General features: G+C 38.3%; 1 protein-coding gene across 1 annotated transcript in view; it reads right to left on the bottom strand.

Annotated features, from left to right (window-relative positions):
* LOC136856745 (dynein intermediate chain 3, ciliary) overlaps nucleotides 1-26750 on the bottom strand; it is a 153377-nt gene that overhangs the window by 55814 nt on the left and 70813 nt on the right. The window contains exons 4-5 of the mRNA XM_067134833.2: nucleotides 14760-15013; nucleotides 11634-11986 (exon numbers count right to left, since the gene is read on the bottom strand). Coding sequence (XP_066990934.2) covers nucleotides 11634-11986; nucleotides 14760-15013 — 607 coding nt within the window. The remainder of the gene's footprint in view (nucleotides 1-11633; nucleotides 11987-14759; nucleotides 15014-26750) is intronic.

Genomic DNA, 26750 nt, shown 5'->3' with positions numbered 1-26750 from the left:
GTTAGCAGAAGAGGAAAACGAGATCCTAGCAAAAGGTCCAAAGCACAACTGGCCAAATTAATGCAGCCACCAACTTAGTCATAATCAGAAATGGCTATCAGTAAGGTACAACTAATTTTACAAGACGAAGTAAGATTGGATGTGAAAAGAAAATGAAATAAGATCCACACATCCAAAAATACAACAGTAACCGCTAATAGTAACACTAGCAGAACATCTTTTGCCGAATGAGAAAAAGTTATCGAACTCAAAAAGAAAATCAAAGACAATTACTTTATAATTACAAAGGCAGACAAAGGAAATACAACTATTATCATGGACAAAGCCAAATACATTGACAAAACTAAAAAAAATTTCAACAATGACTCCTTTTCTGTTGTTAAAAAAGATCCGACTCAACAGATCCAATGCCGTTTGAAACAAACGTTTAAGAACACATCGTTTTTATTCACAGAACAGTAAAAAACATGATTAACTAATATGAACCCCAGTCTGCCCACCGCCAAAGCTCTCCCCAAAATCCACAAGGCCGATGTCCCCATCTGCCCTATTATTAATTGTAGACCCAACCCACTGTATAAACTAGCTCAATTTATTCAAAAATGTCTTATGAAAAACTACAAATTTTTTTTTAAACAAATCGGTCAAGAACACTTTATAACTGAGAAACTAGATAAATTTGAAATAAAACTCTACCATTCCATTCACTCATTTGTTATCACCAATATGTACCTTAGTATTAATACTAAAAAACTTTTTCCCATCATTATAAATTACTTAAACACATACAGCGGTTTAAGCAAACTTGAGGTCCAAGATTTTATGACCGTGTTAAAATTGGTGGGAAACAATAATTTTTTTTCACCTGTGACAACTGTATTTATCAACAGGACGGTTTGGCCATGGGGTCACCGGCCTCGGAGATTTTGGCGGAGATACATATAGATTTTCTAGAACATACGGTAATTAACAACAACAATACCTTCGAGAACATATGTTTTTGGGCCAGGTATGTGTATGATACCTTGGTTATCCTAGATGATAGAATCGTTAATGCAACCTCCACTCTAAACAACTTAAACAACATCGATCCTCATATCAAATTCATTTTGGAATCTCAATCTAGAAAAACAATCCATTTCCTAGACCTCATGATAAGTAGACTGACATCTTCATTAGCATATGGAATATATAGAAAACCTACGCAAACAATAACCATTATTAGGTATGACTCATCACACCCGCATGTACATAAGTGTGCCACTTAATAGCATGATTGACCGAGCTTTCAAAATACCTCTTTCTAAGGAAAACCTAAATAAAGAATTGAACATCATCCATGCCAAAGCCAAAACCAATGGATACAACAATTCATTCATAGAACGAATTATCAATAAATTCGAACATCGATCAAAGTCAACATTACAAAAAGAAAGACTTAACACATTGAGTGCCAAGCGACCCCATATGGGTACGTAAGAGTAGTCAAGTTTTCAACTTCACGTCCCCATATGGGGTCGTACGTTCGTTCTAAATCGAGAACTGTGCGAACCCATTTGGGTGCGCAGTAAGTATGTGATTTGAAGCTGTATAAGTTCTCTTCCTGCCATCTGCTGGTCGTCTATTTAAGTACGTGCATAGTCCACCTTCCATTCCTCAATTCCTGTTTTGGCGCGACCCCATATGGGTATGTCAAGAGTGCTTTGTAGGGTGACAAAGTCATTGTCTATCTCGCGCACGGATTGTTTATGTAAGCGCGCAGTGCTGTGAGTTTCCTTTTCTTTTTTAAGTCGTTACGAGTAAATTGAACAGTAAAATACTTAGTGCAGATAGTCTGGACGATATATCGAACAAGTCGGACAAAGATGTAAACGAAGTATCTAGTTTCAAGCCAGTAAATAGCAAATAGCAATCTCACACGTTCATCCATATTGATGAATTACAGTTTTCAGCATACACATCCCCGCTGTATTCCGGGTTTCCAAGCCAGCTGTTGCAACAATTATGATCGTCTTCAACGATACAGTCACTGGTTTCCCATGTTGCACAATCATCGCTGCTAGGTTCTCTTACTCAAATTAAATGTTACACAAATAAAATTATATACTTATTCAATATTCCGTAACTACTAATTCTTCTTATAATAATATTCCGTTACATCCCAACTGACCAAATTTACATGATTTTCACTACTTTATATAACATTTTATATGAAAATGTCTTAGCCAAAAATCGGAAGATCGACATTTACAAACATTTACTGACCTAAAATCGGGGATCGTACTTTTTTACTGCTCCAGTACGAACAGGCTAACGCATCTCTCATAATCAACAGCATATAACTCGTCCCTGTAAAGGAAAAGGTGAGTATGACCGAGCATCGGGACAGTAACTACTGTTTTAGTGTGACCCCATATGGAGGCGCGTGTTCGTGTACAATTCGTAATGACCAATACGACCCCATATGGGGTCGTAATATTTTACCTAATAAGTTGACTTAATATATCATAAGTACATCCCTATTTCAGCGATCATTTGCTTGGTTACGCCTGTGAACGTTTTGGCACCAGGGAGTAACTCGATGTTATTAGCTCACGGCACTAGACTGCAATCCTATGAAATTCGGTCTGGCACTCAACGTGTTAGACCAGCCGTTTATTCCACCTTCACATTTAACGAGGACATATATAGTGTTGTAAATATCTGTAAGAAGCATAACATCAGGATTTCCTACAGAATCAACAATAGGAACTTGGAAATTACTGTATAATCCCGAATACCATCAGCACTTTTTTCCCCAAAATATTGATTCTAAATCTTGGGTGCGGGTTGTATTCAAGCAGTTCATTCTCGTAAATATTTACTACATTTACATGGAGTATTGAAATAGATTTGAATATGGTTACCATACTCAATATACCACATGTGAATGGGCATTCAGATCTTATTGTGTTTTAGTTGCATTCTAGAAAATAAGATAGATTTTTTTCTCAATGCGGTTACAGTGGCATGTAAACACAAAATGTAAGGTAATGAGATATGGTAAATCATAGAATATGGGTAAATATGCAGTAAATATGAAAGCCGCTGCTGCGGATGCTCAATTCTCATTTGTTTCACAAGTGTTGCTGGCATGCTGGGTGCGCGAATAGCTGATCTCGCAGGATATCGTACTTTGCGAGCGTCGAGACTGCTGGTTACGGAAGTCTACCTTGCTCACATTCAAGTGAAAGTGCTGTCTCGATAGTAAGCGATGGATTGAAAACGGCATCTGCGGTCATTTACTGTGCGTGAGAAACTTAAAAGTGGTAAGCGAAGCTGAAATATACGAAAATTGTGCCGTTGGCAGAAAGTACGATATTGATGAATCATGTATTCGTGATTGGCGGAAGAAAAAGGAAAAACTTCTAAAAAGTAATGGCGATCGCAGAGCGTTCCGTGGGCGGAATGCAGTGTTTCCGGAAATTGAAGAACGTCTCCACAAATTTGTGATAGAAATACGTGAGTTAGGATATGGTGTTTCTAGTGAAATGTGTCGATTGAAAGCACTAGAGATCTCAAAAGAACTCAAAACATAGGGTTTTACTGCAAGCCACGGATGGATCCGGAACTTTCATCAGAGAAAGGGATTGTGCATTCGGAGATGTACGTCTATTTCATAATGTCTCCCTGAGGCGTATGAAGAAAAATTAACGGCCTTTCAGCGTCACACTATTCATTTGAGGAAGCTAAATTCTTATTTGCTGTTGCAAATTGGGAATGCTGACCAGACACCTGTCTATTTAGAAATGCCATTAGAAAATACAGTGGATATGAAGAGTTCTAAAAGTGTAACCATCTGAACAGGTGGTAACGAAAAGCAACGATGCATGGTAATGTGCGTATTAACGGATGGAACCAAACTCCCTCCATATGTGATTCTGAAAAGGAAAACACTTCCGAAAGGAAACTAGCCATCCGGTGTTATTGTTAGAACACATGAGTCTGGCTGGATGGACAGTGCGTTAGTTGAGGACGTTTGGCAACGTTGCCTGGGAGCTTTGTTACAAAAACGAAACATGCTTGTGTTGGACAGTTACCGAGGACATACAATTGATGCCGTAAAAGATATGATGAGGAAAGGAAAAACCGATCTTGCGATAATTCCCGGAGGACTCACTTCTATTCTAGAACCGTTGGATGTGTGCGTGAACTGGCCTTTCAAAACTGCAATGAAACAGTTGTACACTGAATGGATGTCTGATGGTGATCACGCGTTAACACCAACCGGATGAGTGAAGAGGCCTAAAGTGGGACTAATATGCAGCTGGATCAAGACAGCATGGACGCGATTTCCCAACGATCTAGTGTCCAAAAGCTTTAAGAAATGTGGAATTTCAAATTCAGTGGATGGTAGTGAGGACGACTATTTGTGGAAAGATGCCAGCGACAAAGGTTCCTATTTAAAGTTAAAAATTTCATTGCTCCGTATTGAAGAATATTACAGTTAAAATTGAAATAACTGATAAAGAGATTCAACCTATTCAATACAAAAGATTAAGAAATGTAGTGAATTACATTCCCATTTAATAATAAGTAGAAATGGTACCAGTACAGGAAATGCATTGTTTTAGGAATTCGATGTATTTTCCTAATTTAGCGATCTTGATCTTAAGGCCCATGTACAAGCTAACCAAGCTAAACAAAAAGATTTCTCTTACATGGGCCTTAACATCAAAGATCGCTAAATTAGGAAAAGATATTGAATTCCTAAAACAATGCATTTCCTATACCGGTACCATTTCTACTTATTATTAAATGGGAATGTAATTCACTACATTTCTTAATCTTTTGTATTGAATAGGCTGAATCTCTTTATCAATTATTTCAATTTTAACTGTAATATTCTTCAATATGGAACAATGAAATTTTTAACTTTAAATGTACAAGCTAACCAAGCTAAACAAAAAGCCTTCTCTTACATGGGCCTTAAGATCAAGATCGCTAAATTAGGAAAAGACACTGAATTCCTAAAACAATGCATTTCCTATACCAGTACCATTTCTACTTATTATTAAATGGGAATGTAATTCACTACATTTCTTAATCTTTTGTATTGAATAGGTTGAATCTCTTTATCAATTATTTCAATTTTAACAGTAATATTCTTCAATATGGAACAATGAAATTTTTAACTTTAAATGTACAAGCTAACCAAGCTAAACAAAAGCCTTCTCTTACATGGGCCTTAAGATCAAAGGTCGCTAAATTAGGAAAAGACATTGAATTCCTAAAACAATGCATTTCCTATACCGGTACCATTTCTACTTATTATTAAATGGGAATGTAATCCAATACATTTCTTAATCTTTTGTATTGAATGGGTTGAATCTCTTTATCAATTATTTCAATTTTAACTGTAATATTTTTCAATATGGAACAATGAAATTTTTAACTTTAAATGTACAAGCTAACCAAGCTAAACAAAAAGCCTTCTCTTGCATGGGCCTTAAGATCAAGATCGCTAAATTAGGAAAAGACATCGAGTTCCTAAAACAATGCATTTCCTATACCGGTACCATTTCTACTTATTATTAAATGGGAATGTAATTCACTACATTTCTTAATCTTTTGTATTGAATAGGTTGAATCTCTGTATCAATTATTTCAATTTTAACTGTAATATTCTTCAATACGGAACAATGAAATTTTTAACTTTAAATGTACAAACTAACCAAGCTAAACAAAAAGCCTTCTCTTACATGGGCCTTAAGATCAAGATCGCTAAATTAGGAAAAGACATTGAATTCCTAAAACAATGCATTTCCTATACCGGTACCATTTCTACTTATTATTAAATGAGAATGTAATTCACTACATTTCTTATTTGTATTGAATAGGTTGAATCTCTGTATCAATTATTTCAATTTTAACTGTAAAAGTTCCTATGGTGAAACTTCAGATGACGACGGTGAATTGTGAATGATCTGAGTATTGGACCAATTTTATTTATGATTTTTATGATGATTTTATTAATTGTAACCTGTTTGAATTTATATTTGAAGAAAATTAAACGGCTATGTAAGTAATTTGATTTTTTTTCCTCGTATTTTGCCGTCTCAAATTTAGGGTGCGGGTCTTATTCGGTGGTGGGTGGTATTCGGGATTACACGGTACGCACAATTCCAAGTCAGTTAACAAAATCAATATCTTCTCAAGGTCAGGTGTCTACCGTTTTAGATGCAGTGGCTATGAATCGTCATACATTGGACAGACTAGATGCAACTTTAAAATTAGATACATGGAACATGTCAATGCCATCAAACATAACAGGTTTTCAGCAGTGGGTTGACATATTCATGAATCACAACCCAACTTTTGTACTATAGATCTGGATATGGAAATTCTTAGGAACATAAGCAAAGGCCCCCTCCTTGACACTATAGAAACATGTTTTATTCACCTGGACCAGTTTTTCAACTCTAATTCAATGAAATTTCAGAAAAACCTAACCTCCTCTTTGACTTTTTAATTTGAGTCTTTAAAAGCATCAAACTTTCAAATAGGCATACGATTTTTCATACTATGAAAAATACCCTCTTGCGCATCACGCCACTACCTCACCGCCCTCCTGACCCACCTTAAACACCTTCCCCAACACATATGACCAGTTTGTGCTAACGCGCACGTTCCAGTTCACTCCTCCTCTCAACACGACAAGCTGCAAAGTACGCTGCACAAGCTAAGCCCCATATCTTACTACACAGGATACACGTTTGTCTTGCCCCATCTTAAATTTACATTCATCTGAATAGGCTTTTTTTGGTCACAGGCTTTGCAATTCCTATTGGACTGGGAATAACAGCGGCCTAAGCAACTAAGGCCTAATTGTATATCCCACCACCTCATAATGTGCCGATAATACAAAGAATATGAAGAATTTAACAACAACAACAACAACAACAACAACAACAACAACTGTTCTTCCTCACGTTCACTAGAAGAACATGATTTTAACCCATTCATCAAGATTTTAATTTGTACATCAGACTTTTACCCTATGTTTAAACACATCTTGGTTCCATTACCAGTGATCTTAATAGCACAAAAACCATATAAGACCATTATGCTATAACGCATTGTAAAGAAAACAAGTGCCACATATTTCATATTATTTTAACTTTAGTATGTAATTCTGTAACATGTGTTGTGCCATTTGTGTACATTGTAAAGACAATTTAGTATGTCCTTTTGCTTGGTTACAATTTTAGGCTGATGATGACACCATATACAGGTGTTGAAACTGGTACCTTAACACTAGAACTGCCGGAGTGGTCAAAATGACCGCTACACATTTTCAAAGCCTTATTTTGACCACATTTTTTGTCCTATTGTAAAGAGCTTCAGTGACTTTTCCTGATTACCGGTCAGAATCATCCGTATTAAATGTAATTAATTTTGCATCATTGGATAGGACGTAGGTAACGAGTATACCTAGAACCGCCGAAGTGGTCATTTTGACCGCTGTATTGATTATCATAATAAAATGTGTTAGAACATGTGCTTATTCCTCTGGTTGAGATAATATTTGTTTATAATTATTCACCCTGCAATAATGTAAGCAAAACAATGAAACTCTGATAGTCTATGCACGGCCATTGTTCAATTTCCTCTTTATTCATTTATTGAAAGGCGGCTACGAGGGCTAATGGTTCACTCTCCTCTGAGAGTAGCGAACATTCTTCCGCTCTCACAATCCCCTTCAAGGCCTCCCTCACCCCTCCTCTCTCCGTGAGCCAATCACAACCTTGGGACAACTGTCCACTAATCTCTCTCGGCAGTCTGGAGCCACAGCTTCGTCAGCTTGTCACAGACCATGGCTCGTAGACCACCGACCCTTGCCGATAAAGAATTACTCACTCTACTGCATGACATTCCAGATGATATGTCTGAAGTTGAATGTGACCCAGATGTAGAGGACCTACAAGAAGAAGCTGCGGACGAAGATTACTACCAACCAAGTGTCCATTCTGAAAGCAGTGATTCAGATGATGCTGAATACCAAATTGTTGAACCAGGTAAGTTACAATAATGATATACGTTATCTTGATGTCAACATTTCAACTTTGGTACTCAAATTCAACATTTAGACTGCAATTATGCCTGGTATAGGCCGAGAACTGAAAGTTATCAATTGTTCTATTACAGCAGCAGAAAATGTAGCACGAAAAGCTGGAAATAAGAGGGGACGAATCAACACAAGCCTCCCAGGAACAAGTAATACGTTGCTAGGTACAGACAGCATCACGGAGTGGACTGTAGGAGAGTTTGGGATGACTACACCTGGCAGGATGGCTTGTCACAACATCTTGAAAGAAAATCAAGGACCTACTCCATATTCAAAGCGGCATGTTTCTGACGACAGTGTAGCGAGTGCATGGCGTCTTGTTATTGATGAGTCTATATTGAAACACATCAAACACTGCATGGAAACGGAAGCAAAACGTGTTCTAAGTAATGAATTGTGGAGTGTAAGTTTAGAAAAACTGGAGGCATTCATTGCCTTAGTGTATGCTCGTGGTGTTCTTGGAGCCAGTAACACTGAACTTGATGAACTCTGGTCTAAAAAGTGGGGGCCACCATTCTTCAGTGAAACAATGGGGAGGAATTGTTTTCGAGAAATTCAAAGATTTTTGCGTTTCGACGTCAGAACTACAAGATCAGAACGTTTGAAGACTGATAAATTTGCGTTAGTATCAAAAGTATGGAACAAATTCATTGAAAATTGTCAATTGACTTATATTCCAGGTGAAAATCTGACGGCTGACGAGCAGTTTTTCCCAAGCAAAACAAGGTGTCCATTCTTACAGTACATGCCGAACAAACCAGATAAATTTGGAATTAAGTTTTGGCTTCTTGTGGACATTGACTCAAAGTTTCTGTGCAATGGGTTTCCTTACCTAGGAAAAGACGATCTCAGAGGACGTGACGAGACTCTTCCCCAAAGTGTAGTAATGAAGTTGATGGAACCATTTCAAAAGAAGGGGCGAAACGTGACTACAGACAACTTTTTTACAATAGTGAAACTTGGTAAGAAGTTGAAAAGTAATGGTACGAGTATTGTTGGAACCATTAGACGATCAAGGAGAGAAATACCTAAAGCTGTGAAGGCTATGAAAGCTAGTCTTTACGACTCAACTCTCCTGAAACATTCCAATGACACACTTACTGTTTATCAAGGTAAACGAAACAAGAACGTCCTTCTATACAGTACTTAGCACTCAGAAGTTGAAATTCAAGCTAATCCCAAAAGGATTCCCGAAACAGTAGACTTCTACAACAATACAAAATATGGTGTGGACGTGGTGGATCAAATGGGAAGAAAATATACTGTTCGATCCGCTACCCGAAGATGGCCTGTTCATGTATTTCATAATATTCTTGACTTGGCAGCTATCAATTCCTGGATCATTTTCAAAAAAGTGACCGGGAAGAAGATCTGTCGCCGAAATTACATCCTGAAGCTAGCAGAGGAGCTTCGTATGGGGTACATGGAATTGAAACCTAAGTATGTGGAAAGAGAACCCGAATTTAGGGAGCCTGTGGAAGGAAATGTACAGAGGAGGCAATGCCAAATGAAGAAATGCAGGAATAAGACAAACTTTACCTGCAGAAAGTGCAAACAGCGAGTGTGTGGTTCTTGCTCAAAGGACATAACTAAGGTCGTGGTATGTAGCTCCTGCTTCTAAAGATGCAGAATTGCATCAGCGTGTGCAAATACACTAAAGGAAAAGAAAGACAGCGTTTCAAAAATATGGTGTGGTACGTGGATTTGGCGAACATATTTCAGGTCATAAATTACACTAAATAAAATGTTACAGTAATTTTCTTTTCTGTTAATATGTAATAACTATTTTACAGTTTAGACTAAAAGAATTTGAAGTAAAAGCAATGTTTGTTTATTAGATAAGTGTGTTTTAGAGAAACATATCTGTGTTTGTAATAAATTAAGAAAATATTACATTTGCAATACAATGAAATAATTTGTTTCTTTTCTGCTTTAGATCCCATAATTAATGTTTTATAAACTTAGTAACACATATTTGAAAGTATGACACTGAGTTACTATACGTATTTAGAATAAAAATAATAATTCCAATACAGCGGTCAAAATGACCGCATCGGCGGTTCTAGGTATACAATATGTTCCGGCGGTTCTAGTGTTAAATAAAATATGTTGTAAATAACAATCTTGTACAACACACATTGTACTGAAAAGGTGGCACTTTTACCCATATTTTAACATTGTTAAAAGAGTTTACTAAAAACAGCTTTGGCAAATCCATCCATTCTACTGGACCGATTTGCTTCATTTTTGTTTTATTCTCTCTGGAATTACTTGCCAGCGAATCATGACATATTGATAGGTCTCTAAGTTCAGCCAACCTTGAGTAATCAAATCATTAAATGATCACTCCAATAATTGCAGGCGAAGGCTTACCCTAACCTGCAATATATTCTGTATTTAGCAGGTTGTTAAGCAACAAACACTTTCATTATTCTGATATATATTTTTCATTCTTAGTAATGTCATTGCATGCAGCCAAGTTTGATTACTACCTGTCAAGCCAGAGAGTATACAGTTCCTTTGATCATGGAACAATACTATTCCCTGTTAGATACTTTTTAACTCTAAACTTTCCCAGCTTCTAAACATATTCAACAGATGGCAAAGCGTTCCTAACAACTTGCATGCTGCTGAGAGGAAAAAGTCTTATGTACAAAGGGACCCCATCATGACATACACCTTAGACATTATCTGGGAACACTTAACGAAGGATAATGTAGCTGCATTAGAAAGAATGAAGGCCATGAAAATAAAGTTCTCTGCCTCACAAAAAAAAATGCTCCTTGAAGACCAACCTATGGACTCAAAGTCAACCATTCTATACAGAAGAACTGCGATTAAAAATACCATTGCCTTCTATGACACAACACCTAGTTTTATATCATGAACTGCAGGTTAAAAAGCGACTATAAACATAGATTTTTACCAAACAGACGGCATGATGACGTCAGAATGGATGAATTCTGACTACGAACTGCGGCATATCATAACACACTTTTTATTAAATGTTCATAAAACCATTGAAAAGTGCAGGCAAAACAACATGACTACGACAGGCATATCAAGGCGAGTTAACTGACCTATTTATAATGACTGTTGCGGAGCAGCACGGGTCCTCTAGTAATAATAATAATAATGCATTAATAAATAAATTAATTAATGATAAAGAAACAACAAGCAGTCGATCAGAAGGGTCTCTTTTTTACCATGATAACATAATGACTAGGCCTATCAGAACAACTTAAATCTCTAAAGTATTCAGGTTTTAATCTTGGATGCTTTTACCGGTATTACACCAGCATGTCATTGATGTACATCTGTACTGGCATGCATGTTCTATTATACCAGTATAACAATCTACAGTTTCTTATGTGTTACTGGCAAATACCAAACTAATACCAGTATTTTACCAATATGTTCTGTAGTAATACGGTCTCTGGTCATGACCAGGAATCAAAGTAATTCTCATTTCCAAGGATGGAGTATTCAATAATAACAGGTACAAGGGTAACTAATGTAAACAGACCTGGTCCATATGATGGATGACTCCTTACAGTCCTCAGACCATATGCGAGCCTTCCAGTCACCCACTGTAAGGAAATTCTTGACAAAACCAGGATTTCTCTGAACCGCATATACAGGACCCAAGTGTGCTGCGAATCTACCTGACATCTTTTCACTTGGTGTCTTGCCCTTCCGGTTGCAACTGAGGACCATACCATTCTCGGTGCCCAACATGAAGCGCGTGGGAATGGTCGGCTCATACTCGAGACTGGAGACTCCAAGAGCCCGACTCAGAAACTGTTCATCCCCCTTAACTGGGTCCAAAATGAGCGTCTCGCTTGGTTCAGATACCTTGCGAGTGTCCCACCACTTCACCTGTAAAGTGAGAGATTGGAATGATAAGTATGCGTATTTAAGTTTGTACACAGTTCAATCAGATGTAATCACTTCTTTCTCGACCATTGCACAGAGAGAAGGTTAATTTGATCAATCGTAAAAATATCATCATTACCATCATCATGACCCTTATCCTGATGAATCTTTGTGGGAAAGATTTGATTCCTCTCCGTTATATTCTTCCCACCATTACTGTATTCCAGTCCAGCTCTAATTGCCTTATGCTGTTCTTAACTACAGTAGACTCTCAAATATCTGTGTATGGATTAACTGTGGTGGTTAGAAAAATGTTTTTAAAAAAATTCAAGGCAAGTTCTAAAACTTACTGTACTTGACTGTACATTACAAGAGTGATTCATCTCAAACTATTGAAGTACAGAGCAGTGGCCTTGACTGTGTTGGTGTTGTGCTGCAGTGCACTGTTCTATTCTGTGGTTTCTCTTAGTGCTGAGCAGTGTCTGAAGAATGTAAATGTGGGTATTCATGATACAACAGAAGCTTGAAATAGTGCATAAACTTGAAGGACAAAGTTCTACACAGCACCTGTCTTTGATTTACGACGTAAGTGAAACAATGATCCAGGATGAGCAGAAAAACAAAGACATAATCATTTTTGTGAACAGCTCCAACACATTCGGAAGTCTGTCACATCAGAAAACATTTAAAATGTCTACGTAGGGCATGTTGGAATGGTTTCAACAAAAATGAGTAGCTATCCATGTCAGGTAGTGTACATTATATTCTGTACTCCTGATCTCATTCTCTTGTGCTATTCTTAAAACTTTTTTAAAAAGTCTTTGAGATTGGAAGTGAATTTAATGCATTGTCGGGTGGCTAATGAGACTTGATTTACCATTAGATACTGTATATTGAATTCATTTATCATCATTTAACTCCATACAATTTTAATGTAGCAAATTGCATTGCCAGTTTCCATTACATGGTTTCTCCACCTCCAGAATGGAAGCCAAATGAAGTGTAGAGAAGCACTGTATGGTTAAATGAAAAAAGAATATCAAAACAGACTATGGAATTACAAGATGAAAGAAAATAGAAGCCAAGGAAGGCCCAAATGACAAAGAAAGAGTTTGTTTTAAGAACAGTGTAAGAGAATTGGACAGGGGCCGTGAATATAATGTACACTACATGACTCTACATGACTGCAAGGCTGTAGTCACAAAATATTCCATGTTCTACGTACTTCTTTAATGGCAGTACCCCCCTGTGGGTGGGGGCAGTAGAATAAAACCCACGGTATCCCCTGCCTGTTGTAAGAGGCGACTAAAAGGGGCCCCAGTAGCTCTGAACTTTGGAGCATGGGTTGGCGACCACAGGGTCCTTAGCTGAGTCCTGGCATTGTTTCCACTTACATGTGCCAGGCTCCTTACTTTCATCTGTCCTATCCGACCTCCCTAGGTCAACCCTTGTTCTTTTCCCCGACAATATTACGTATGGAGGCCTAGGGAGTCTTTCATTTTCATGCCCTTCGTGGCCCTTGTCTTGCTTTGGGCGATACTTTAATTTTTTGAGGTGTCGGACCCCTTCCATTTTTCTCTCTTATTAGTATTATATAGAGGATGGTTGCCTAGTTGTACTTCCTCTTAAAACAATAATCACCACCACCACCACCTTTAATGGAAGTATGCAGATTTTAAACTTAGTCAATTACAGTTGTGTATATACAGCTGATACTCCTCCCATAAATTCAGAAGTTCTGTTGTTACAAGTCCTTTAAATACCCCATTGGGATGTATCTAGATCTTCAGTCTAAAAAAACAAATACATTCTGAAACACAAGCTGCCTTTGTGCATCAGTGGTAATTGGCCTCCGGATCCCAAGATAGTGGTTTCGAACCTGGCAGAGGTAGTTGGATTTTTGAAGGGTGGAAGTTCATGTGACACTCCGTATCGTACGATGTTGGCATGTAAAAGATCTTTGGTAACTCATTCGGTGTTTACCCAACAAAATTAATTAAAAACTCAGGTATAGATACCAAGGAGAGATTTGGTTTACTTGCCCGTCTAGTAGGCCTAGAGAAAAATAGAACGTCAGAATTGATGAGCAGACAACCAGATGACTACAAATTCAAATGTCTGCATACAGTAGCTGAGGCCATACAATTGTTATCGTGACTTTCTTTGTATAATTGACTGGAGTGGTCATATGTTGGCCATAAAATGTAAAATAAATAAAATAAAAATATATTATTATGTATTTTATTTAAAATTTTGTTTATTCTGAAAGACAGCACACTATTGCTATCGTATTAGTTTGTTTTCTATGAGGCCTTCTCTATTGATTCTCAATTCACTTTTATGAATCAAAATCTCCTCAAAATTTCTGGTACCACAATCTTCCCAAACATGCATGTGCACTCAGATATTCCTCTCCCGTACTAAACTGCTCTTCTGCAGAACCTCAACCCAACCTTGAAAATACTTTTTTGCTATAAAAGGCAGCCTGTGAACCCCCAGGCTTTCTGTAAACCTTCCACATCTTTCTCAACCCCAAGTGACCTGTATATGAAGGAACCTTTAGTCAGGTCTCAACTTCTATCTCTCCAAGAATGTCACTATATTCCAAATTCTTGTTAATGACGGAACTGTATTGTCACTTTCATATTGCAACATATTTTACCAGCCAGAGGAAAGGAATAAGATTACCAATGCCTCTGAATACACCATTACCAGTCCATCTGACCATTTCTCACAATGAATATCTGTACTAGGAATGTATTACTGCTCTACTTACCATTCCATCAGATGAGGCAGAGAAGAACTCTGTACCAGACTTGGAGTTGATCCAGAGGACATGCGTCACGGGATCTCGATGGCTCGGTTCCAGAACGCTAATCTCGACAGGGTTGGAGCCGCGTCGCACATCCCAAACGGCCACCTGGCCACTGTAGAGTCCGCTGACCAGACTGTTGGGGTCCTTTGGGTTGTACTCCACACACACGAGGGGTACAGATGGCTTCATCACCAGCAGAGGCTTGTTTGGATTTTCTGCAGATCAGTGGACCAATGAGTTGTCATAACAACTAGTCACTGCTTTACAAATCCTGTATGTATTGTCATCCATTTCACCAAATAAACATGCTGCAGGCTTGAGCAGAGTGGTGGAGATTGTACTAAGAGGATGTACAACTAGGTAATCATCCTCCCTGAACAAATTAAATGGAAACAAAACTTAAAATAAATCTATTTATTCAATGGAGGAATTGGAAAATGAATTAAAAATTAAACAAAAGGCCAAAAACGGACACAAACACATGAAAAGGTAATGTAAGTTTCCTGAATAACAGAACACTTGAAATATATATGCCTTGATTAATCCACTCTCATACCTAAAGCGAATGATGAGATCAGCAGTATTGGCTGGTATGAAAGTGTTTCCTGTAGGCTGACGTTCCGTCTTAGGCCAGAGAGATTGGTGCACTCTGTGAAGATGTGGGCCACGATGAAGTCAGCACCACAAGAACACACTGGGCGTCTTTCCTCTTTAGGAGGTAAGAGTGGTGGTGGTGGTGATTATTGTTTTAATAACACTAATAAGAGGGAAAAATGGAAGGGATACGATACTTTGAAAAATGAAGGCATCGGCCAAAGAAAGACAAGGGCCATGAAGGGCATGAAAATGAAAGACTCCCTAGGCCTCGGGAACTTAAAATACCATGGGGGTCAGAAAAGAACAAGAGTTGACCAAGGGAGGTCAGATAGGATGGATGAAAGTGAGGAGCAATGCCAGGACTCAACTAAGAGCTCCATAGTCACCAACCCATACTCCTGAGTTCAAGAGCCTCTGGGGGCCCTTTTAGTTACCTCTTACGACAGGCAGGGAATACTGTGGGTGTTATTTTACCGTCCTCACCCACAGTTGGGTAGGAGGTAAGAGTATGTACAGTAGATCTTCCATGACCTATCCTCAGCCTGCACAAAACTATGGCCTCTCTCCGAGAAGACCAGAAAGAGGACCACCAAACGGCAGTTGTCTTCTTAATTTCTTTTAGCTTGTTGGGAGTTTGGATAGTTAGCCACTTTGAATCCCACAACACCAAGATGGATCGATGTAGCTGAGAACAAATATTCATAGCTGGTACATTCACAGGTCTATTACAGTATATTAAGAGAAAGGATTCACCTAATCAATACATAATTTATTCTGTGATTAATTATACATCACAATGTGATAAAATAGTTGTATAGAGTACTCTCTGTCATCTGGAAAGGGAAGAGGATACCAGAGGACTGGATGAAAGGTATCATTATCCTCCTATATAAAAAGGGAAACAGAAAATGTGGAAATTATAGGGGTACCAGTCTGTTTTCTCACTCACTTAAGCTTATGGAGAAGATAATTGAAAGAAGAATCAGGAATATAGTTGAACCTTTATTGGAGGAGTAGCAACACGGGTTCAGGAAGAACAGAAGCACTACAGATCTGATATTTGTCATCAGAATGCTAACAGAGAAGCACTGGGAATTTGGTAAGAACTTAGTGATGGTTTTTATGGACATCAAGAAGGCCTACGACAGTGTGCCTAGAGAGAAAATGTGGGAATTCCTAGAAGTGTGCCAAATTTCCTAATCAATAAAGTAAAGATGATCTATCAAAAGTGCTTTAGCTATGTCCAAGTAGGGGATGGAAGATCAGATTGGTTTGAAACCAAAAGAGGAGTCCAGCAGGGAAGTGCCTTGTCACCACTTCTGTTCATCATTGTTATGGATCGGATCATAAAATCCATCAGAGAACATTGAAAAGAGCCTAACACTCTAATATTTGCTTCTGATCTGGAGAGAAAATGAAGCAGAAGTACAGGAGAAACTAAATCTTTGGAATGACAAGTTTATGGACTAAACATCAGTAAAACAAAAACTGTTAACCCTGACAGTAACATGTCTATAAATGTAGCTTTACTTACACCACACGTCTCGAAGACGTGCCACTCAAAGCCTATTATTTAAAGTTACGTTAAAGTTACCAGACAGAATGAACAAGAAATAGTGGTGGTGGAGGGGATAAATCTCCCCTCCCTTTGAGCACTAGACGGCGTTCATTCGCACGACACGTCAGAAAGTCGTATGGTGTAATTGTCAGGGTTAAAATGACTAACAGGAAAGGCACAGATTCAAACATTTTCCTGTATTGACCTATGTTTCTAACTTCAAATACCTTGGAAGTATCATTTCAAAAGATAACACAGTAAACCAAGAAATACTTAATAGGACTCAGAAAGCTTCACAATTTTATTTTCAAGTGAGAAATCTACTCTGGGATTATAAAATATCCCAGAAGCAAAACTGATCATGACTTATACCTACTTCATTCCAATTCTCACATATGGACTCGAAACATGTACCCTCATATTTTTCAGCATTTAAGGACACTTTTATAATCTGTCCCGCAGAGTAGGGAAAATAATAGTAATCCACCATTGTAATAATCACATAACCACATTTCAGTTGAGAATTGTAGTGTAGATATAGTATATTAGATAGTACCGGTATTTTGCCTGTTATATTTGTGTGTATTTTTGTGCAAATGTCAGGTTTAATTTCTATTACAGCTTAGCAGGATAAAGTAGTACCGGTACTAATATTAATTTGTCTACATGTTTAACTTTGTTGGTAATCTTTGAGTACCTACCGGTAGTTCTTGCAAATATCTAAACCAAACCAAAGCAAACCCCATGGCACTACAGCCCTTGAAGGGCCTTGGCCTACCAAGCGACCGCTGCTCAGCCCGAAGGCCTGCAGATTATGAGGTGTCGTGTGGTCAGCACGACAAATCCTCTCGGCCGTTATTCTTGGCTTTCTAGACCGGGGCAGCTATCTCACCGTCAGATAGCTCCTCAATTCTAATCACGTAGGCTGAGTGGACCTCGAACCAGCCCTCAGGTCCAGGTAAAAATCCCTGACCTGGCCGGGAATCGAACCCGGGGCCTCCGGGTAAGAGGCAAGCACGCTACCCCTACACCACGGGGCCGGCTTTGCAAATATCTAATTTAGGCCTAATTGAAATTTTCATTTCTATTTGTGCTTAGTAATAACCTAGGATACGTCTGAATATAGTTTAAACATTATTGTAGTGTAGTATAGTAACTTATTAGAAATTAGAGTGCCTATTCTATAATTTTGAGTAGTTTTGCGAATTTCAAACTTTAATGGTAATTTTCTTTTCTGTTTGTGCTTGGTAATAACCTGTTGTAATTAGAATACGTCTGAAAATAGTTGAGAGTTAATGTAGTGTACTGTAGTATCTGTACTTAGTCTGAACATAGTTTAACATTATTGTAGTGTATTATAGTATCTTATTAGAAATGAGTGTGTTTATTCTATTACTGTGAAAGATTTGTGTAGTATAGTACCGTTTCTGTGGTATCTGTAGAAACTCTCTTACTACAATTCTGTTGCGTTGCCATAAGACATATCTGTGTCAGTGCAACATAAAGCCCTTAGCAAAAAAAAAAGAATTCTGTTGTAATTAGGACAGACTTAACTGCAGTTAAGAATTGTGTAATTCTTGTGTATAATTCTCTGTTTCCAGTAATTAACAGCAATTTTCATCCTGTTAGCGTGCTGTAGGAATAAAAAATTGTACAGTTAAGTAATAGCCTATGTTAATTAACTTATTGTCATGTGATCTTTGTGAACTAACCTAGACAATATTTCTTTCCTTTCATTTTTATTTTTCACAGGATAAGTTATCTTATTTACCTTTTCTTTTCATTATTTAGTAAAGAATGGCTAAGGAGTGTGAGTGTAGGAACTGTGGGTGTGGCCAGGCATTAAGGAGTATGAGGGAGGAGTTGGAGAGTTTGAGGGAGATAATTAGGATTCTCTCAGAGGACAGGAAGGAAAGTAGGCCTCCCTCAAACAATGTTCCGGTACAGGATACAGTAGGTGGGATGGGAAGGAAAGGGGGGAATTGTAGAAGACAGGTGGTCTAATGTTTTAAGAGGAAGGAGATTGCAGGCTAAGGGCTCCATTCAGGATCAGAATTCAGGACAGGTGTCGGTGAGAAATCGGTACGAGTCACTGCAGGTAGAACAACCGAGGGAAGATGTGGAACAGGGAACTGTTGCCGAGAAGTGTGGAAGTAGGAGAAAGGGAAGAGGTAGGAAAGGGAAATGTGGAGTAGTGGATAGGAAAAGACAGGTGGAACAGGGTTATGGGATGGAGAAAAGGGAGGAGGAAGTAGCTTCTGCAGCTGTCAGGAAAGATAGGACTGACCAGGAGGGGAGGGGATCAAATGAGATGGATAGGATTGAGGCTCTGGTCATGGGGGATTCCATCGTTAGACATGTCGGGAAAGTGTGTGGAGGAAAGGGTACCAGGGTAGAGTGTTATCCAGGAATTAGGTTAAGGCAGATGTTCAGGAAAGTAGAAGAGAAGGAGGAGGGAAAGGAGAAGTTGGCAGTGTTTCATGTTGGTACTAACAACGTAGGACAAGCAGGTATAAGTACCAACATAGTTGGGGATGTGTAGGACCTGGTAAATGCAGCACGGGTAAAGTTTAAGGAAGAGGAGATTATTATCAGTGGAAAACTGTGTAGGAAGGATACTGACTGGAAGGTGATTGGGGATTTAAATGAGACTTTGGAGTGGGTATGTGGGAAACTGGGAGTGAGATTTCTAGATCCTAATGGGTGGGTAGGAGGTAGCGATCTGCGCTCAGATGGCCTTCACTTAAACCACAGAGGTACATATAAATTAGGAAATTTGTTTAGAATGGTTATAGGGAGATACATTCAGGGAAATAGTGTGCTAGGCAGTGGTGTTAAGGGAACAGGGAACTGGAAATCAAGTACGGATGACATAAAAATGTTAGTGCTCAACTGTAGAAATTGTAAAGAAAGGAATAGAATTAAGTAATGTAATAGATATATACTTACCAGATCTTGTAATGGGAGTTGAATCATGGCTGAGAAATGATATAATGGATGCAGAAATTTTTTCACGGAACTGGAGGGTGTATCGTAGAGATAGGATAGGAATGGTAGGAGGGGGAGTATTAATTCTCGTGAAAGAAGAATTTGTAAGCTACGAAAAAGTTAAAGATGACAAACATGAAATTCTAGGGGTAAGGCTCATCTCTAAAGATAATAGGCAACTTGATGTCTTTGGTGTGTACAGACCAGGAAAGGGTAGCGCAGATGCTGATTCAAAATTATTTGATTAAGATAATCAGTTATGTTGGAAATGATATGGAAAGGAATGTGATAGTAGCAAGTGATCTCAATTTACCAAATGTCAATTGGGAAGGTAATGTGAACGACAGGTAGCATGAACAACAAATGGCAAATAAGTTAATACCGTAAAATGGGGTGAATAGGAACATGGGGGTGAAAGGGAACACACAGTAGGGAATTTATTTTATGGAAGGTTTGCATCGTATGTAAGGCAATTCAGTGGGATTTTTTTCACCCAAAATATTCCCTATGCTTATTTCCCGCCATTTCTGTGCGCTCTGAAAGGATAACAATAACTTTTAGCAACAATAGTGCCCAATAAGGAAACCTTGAATTTTTTATAGCTATTAAAGACCATAAAATCTTCTTCTGGATTAGAAAATCACGTGGAGGTAAGTGCTTTTAATGTCTAGAATAAGTATCTATGCCATGTTTTGATACAATTAAACATAATTTTACCATGACATACAAGCACACTTTTCTACGTTAACACTATGCACAATTAATGAACAAAATTATTGAAAAATGGGGTGAATGGGAACACAGAGATGATGTGTAAAATGAGCTTAATTGTGAATACAGTCTTCATATAAATACTATTTGGTAATTCTATCCCTTATTTTATCTGTATTCCAGTTGATGAAGAAAGATGCCAAGGCAATATAAACCAGATCAGAGGGGCAAAATCCACAGGAAAGACCCACCGGAAACACTTTCTGCTGCACTAGAGGATATTAAAAGAGGATTGTCATACAGAAAATGTTCAGAGAAGTATGCCATTCCTACAACAGTGTTAAACAGACGTATGAAATATAATAAAAGTGTAGGAGGAATAGAAATATAGCCAAAAGTTGGACAGACATTGTTTAGATACTGAAAAGCATTTGGTTGATCAGCTGGTGATGTGTTCTCCTCTGATTACCTATTTGATGCATAACGACCTCCGCTGTATTGTTAAGGCTTACCTTGATAGAATGTGAGTCACTGTGAAGAGGTTCAGAAACAATATGCCAGGTTATGACTTTGCACTCAGTTTCCTTAATCGTCATGGAAATGTTTTATCTCAACGAATGTGTCTAAACAGAACAGAGACCGTATTCTAAGTCGCTTGCCCCGTTCATCAGCAGAAGAAACGGTGGATGACGTTGAAGAAAACAATGGTATCACTGATGACTGCATTGTTTCTGTATTCAATGATATGAGGTTCAGTCCTGGGACAGTAAAAATTAGAAAGAGAAAGCTAAACATTCCTCCTTGTCAGAGTGTGAAAGCTGACGACTTGGAAAATGATAGCCAAGAAGGACATCTGTCAGATGATTAGCAACAGCAGAAGGAGATCTCAAAATAAAATGAAGTTCCTACTGATAAACATGCTATAAAAGAAAGTTGCCAATCCCAACCAAAGGACGCCAGAATCAGAACCCCAAATCACACCTAAGGCAGGACTGCAACTGAGAACAACATCTGGTTGAAAAAATAATGAGAGGTGTGTACAAGAAAGCACGAATTGAAGAAGGTGTCTGGGTTATGGTAGATTTTACTTCTCCATCCAGATCATTAATCAAATCACCCAAATTCTTCAGAGTAATCCTATTTCATTGAAACAGTCACCAGTGTTGGACTATGAATGCTTCACAGTAACGTTTCTGAAGTAGGCCTACTGTATGTGCCAACTAAAGTTGAGAGCAGACAAATTTTTAAGTGGTCCGAACATGAAAATGTCTGTGAAATTGATAAGGCAAGCGTTGTTGGTGTGGTACACCACCCTAATCGTTTTAGAAAGGGACTCCTGAAATTCGATGTAAATTTCCACGTATGGTAACATTTTGGAGCATGTTTTAGGTTGATAATTACCTTATTGCATTAGTTCTTACTGTTTATGCATTTTTCAGATCTTAAATAACATTTTTAAAGGTTTTCAGTGTTCCTTTTCACCCCAGTATGAGGAGAATAGGTTTAGACGGGACACTTTAAGTATCTGTTCCTATTGACCCCATATTTGGGGTGAATGGGAACACTAATTTTTCAGTCAATATCACGTAACTTTTTGTACCAATCTGTTCATTTCATGTACCATAACTAGCTATCTGACCTTATCAATACTGCTACACGAAGAAATTTATTAAATTATCTAAATCAAGAAAACAGCGACAGAAAATAATATAAAACCGTTCCCATTCACCCCATTTTACGGTATAGGAAGGGCAGCTGATTCAGACAGTGATGGAACCAACTAGAGGGAAGAATATTTTGGATGTGGTGTTGATACAACCAAATGAGCTCTATAGAGAAACCGAAGTAATAGATGTTATTAGTGATCACGAAGCTGTCTTTGTCGTAGTTAAAAGTAAATGTGAAAGAAAGGAAGGTAATAAAATTAGGACTATTAGGCAGTACCATATTGCTGATAAAACAGGCATGAGGGAGTTTTTAAAAAATAACTATGATCGCTGGAAAATGGTAAATGAAAATGTAAACAGACTCTGGGATGGGTTTAAAGCAATTGTTGAGGAATGTAAAAATAGGTTTGTACCTTTAAAGGTAGTAAGGAACGGTAAAGATCCACTATATTATAACAGAGAAGAAAAGAGACTAAAAAGGAGGTGCAGGTTGGAAAGAAATAGAGTTAGAAATGGCTGTGAAAGTAAGGAGAAATTGAACGAAGTTACTAGGAAATTGAATGTAGCAAAGAAGTCAGCCAAGGATAACATGATGGCAAGCATAATTGGCAGCCATACAAATTTTAGTGAAAAATGGAAGAGTATGTATAGGTACTTTAAGGCAGAAACAGGTTCAAAGAAGGACTACTTTCGTCACGTCGTATTTCTTTATTTTTGACGGCTGCACAATTTTATTTCCGCTGGTTTAAGGACCATTAACTCAACATTGGCATCATAATACCGAAGAGAACTCGTTGAAAATTTTCCGGCAATACCTATTCCATGCGTCTCTACAATACAACGATCCATCAGGAAATTATTCTTGCTGTCTATAAAACTGTTACTTTTACGCAGCGTCAGATATAACCGGCTGCCGCTACACGCACGTCTCGCTTGCCGGGTTCGGCCAAATTCAGCGGCTAGCGATGTATTGGCCTAATCGCGAACGTTGAAAGTCAACGAACGAGTTTATTGCGCCACGGTATGGCCATTCCGCCCGTGCGTTTTCCGTGCACATACCTCACAATTTCATCTTCGACTTCTTTAAAGCGTCCTTGTTGCGGACCACTAAATGCATTTTTTGTACAATACGCATTTCTTTTATCTCTTTGTCTTCACGCTAACGCCAAATATTGGCTTTAGTTAGGCCTATGCCGTATTTTCTTGCGGCTGCACAATTATTCTACATTTCCGTGTGTATAATAAACATTAACTTATAATTGGCATCATAATATCGACTATAACCCGTTGAAAATTTGCCGGCAATACCTTTCCACGTATCTTTACAATACGACTACGGTATCCATCACGAAAATATTCCTGCTGTCTATAAACCTTAATTTCACTAAGCATGTATCACGCAAAACTTGTCCGCTAGGCAGCGTAATGGTAATACCCGGTATGCGCTTTCCGCTGCTCGATTGTTTTATATGAGACTTACATGGAGTATTCCTACATTTGCGATCATCGAAACGAAACTTTTGCTTTACATGCACTAAAATGGAGTTACCATATTCTGCTAATGTTTTCTACAAGACGGGAAATGGTATAGGTGCAATGGCGATTGCGGATTTGGAAGCAGAATTAAAGAAAAGGGGCGAAAAAGTATCCGGAAAAATGCAAGAGTTGATTGAAAGGTACCAGTAAGGAATAAATACAGCAACTCCTTCTTTTAGCGTTTTTTTAGATTGAATTTTTAAAGTACAAATAGCATTTTGAAAACATTCCTAATACGGTATTTTTTTCTTTTCTTTGCCGGTTATAGGCGTACATAATGCACGACATTGGTGTGACAGCAGTGCCTGGGGCTACATCCAGTACGACTGAACTTCATTTCCGTGTAGCGCACGAGTTTCAGGATCTTGTTTCGGACCATAAGACAAATATCGGTATAAAAGTTTCAAGTTTGGAAGTAATGAGTTATTTTCTGTTCAGAAAGTCTGAAATTGATGGTGCTCCAGTGTCAAATTATAGGTCACTGTGTGATTCAGTGTACCGTACCACACACGGTGTTATGGCTGTTTTCCTACTTCTATATCTTCTTGCTCTCGGAGTTATTTCCAAGGTACCGGTGCCACACCATGAAAATATCGAAGGTACAGCGTTCTCCTTAAGTCTTCGTCTTTCGCCTAAAATTATTGAAATAGGTCATATTAACTTTGAAGAATGTACTACCTTATTATAAAATTATTTCTCAATTAGTACTAATTAGCTTACTTACCAGTTTCAGTAATGACATAATCTTCAACTGTAAAATGTTTCGAGCAGACTTTGATATTAGGAGTCATATTTTTATTTCGTAGGTCTTGCCTACGAATCGCATGCAACCACTTTTTACGGAAAGCATCTTGCTTAGGAAATTGATGGTATGAATACGGTCGACCTTGATTTTGGGACATTGGGACACAGCAATTGTCAGGCATCACAATTTTCTCGTCGTCTTTGTTGTCGTAACGATATATTAGATCTGTAGAGTGATCTAAATGCAACAGAGAAAGAAGAATAGGGAGGGGGGCACATGGGGTGCGGGATTTCCGTTTACGTGTGCCTCGCAGAAATTAGGGAATGGTGAGAAATTAGTGTTTGACAGCTATTAGATCAGGTGGGGTCTTCCGTTTGGGCCTCAAGGGAAAGGGCCGGACGTGTTATCCTTGGGAAGGTGGCTCCTTTTTCTCACCAGGGGTGGATAACACGACCGGGCAGTAGTCATACATAATCCCATCCATGCATTTATCCTGCCAACCGAATGCTCTCTCCTCAGTTGGTGGCTATCCGTGACTGGGAGGGAAGTGTTCATTCATTTATTCATGCATGCATGACAATATTACTCGGTCATGGAATCATTAAAAAAAAAAATTCATTCATGCATTTATGTACACCCATGTATAGTGTCTGTGAAAATGGAGGAGAACTCTGTACAGACTTATGATAAATAAATAAATAAATATATTAGATCTTTAACTTTAACATTTAACTAAGTAACTTCCATTAAAAACACATACAAACAAATGACGATCGACAAGCGCATACCGGGTACTACATGTGAGACATCTATCGGTAGTGTTTCAGTACATCCCTATAGACGCGTTATGACTCTGCCACTGAGTAGCCATGGCTTTTCTAAGAATTCGAAGGGTCGCATGCTTTGATGCCATTCTGCAGATTTGAGAAATACGCAGGCTCTGTACAACCGGTTGTCGCGGCTAGCGATGTGTAGTAAAGAGGCGGTCGTTTATTATCAATGAGTTCTGTGCGCGTATGAAAAGAAGCAGCGTGGTTAGCGCGGTAGTTGCCAATGGTATCCATTAGCTTACTGTTAGGCCGCGAATGCAACAACCCTTGAGTTTTCGCATAACATTCTGAGAAGAAGAAAAAAGTCTTGGATTCGGAAAAATACGGTATCACTCCAGAGATTTCTGTGGAAAACACCTCAGCTTTCTTCTTCAAACAGCGTCACCTAACCTAACCGTATATGTAGCCTATCATGAAAACATATTTGAAACGCATGTAGAGATATAACCTCCTCGCGAAAAATTTACATATAAATAGCCGTAACTAGACGCGAGAAGATATGAAATATCCTCTAAAATCAGCGATGTACTCTGCCATATCCTCATATCTTGAGGTGTATCACATTCTTACTTAATTAAAATTAAGATATCTGTTACTTCAGTCTTTATTTTTAACGAGTTAACAACTGCTATCGGCCACGTTATTTACGCATTTATTACGAAAAAGTGTTTTCCTCTTTCATTTCGAATTTTCTTTAGAGAACAGCAGTCAATGTGTATTACTAATAAACTCCAACATCGCCTTTGAATGTCAACGAGAGAGCTCGCAAATGCACAAAGTGAGAAAACTATACCGTACCAAAGATGATCGATAGCATTTTTTTGCAAACGTTTCAGTTTTCTTATTCAAACAGCGTCACGTACCGTATCCTAACTTAACCGTACTATACGTATGATGAAAACACACTTCAAGCGCCAGTAGAGAAATTATACCTTTCTCGCTATAAATTTTCATAATAGCCTTTCCGTAATTTAACCAGACGCGACAAAATATAAACTAACCTCTGAAATCAATTAAGCACTCTGCCATATCTCAAGGTGTATCCCATTCTTAATTGCAGTTTTTAGCCTCAAAATTAAGCGGTCGTTTAGTCAGCCTTAATTTTAACGAGTTAACAACCGTTATCGGACACGTTATTTACGCATTTATTACGAAAATATGTTCTCTTTCATTTCGAATTTTCTTTATGGAACAACTGTCGATGGATTTTACTAATCGACTCCGACATCGCCTTCGAATGTCGACGAGAGAAATCGCTAGTGCACATAGCGAGGAAACGATTCCGAAGGTAATCGATCGCATGCAATATCATCGCTGGGG

This window comes from Anabrus simplex, chromosome 1 (genome assembly GCF_040414725.1).
Source record: "Anabrus simplex isolate iqAnaSimp1 chromosome 1, ASM4041472v1, whole genome shotgun sequence".
NCBI classification, from domain to species: Eukaryota; Metazoa; Arthropoda; class Insecta; order Orthoptera; family Tettigoniidae; genus Anabrus; species Anabrus simplex.
The sequence above is the reverse complement of the archived record's forward strand: the minus strand, read 5'-3'. Positions and strand labels throughout refer to the sequence as shown.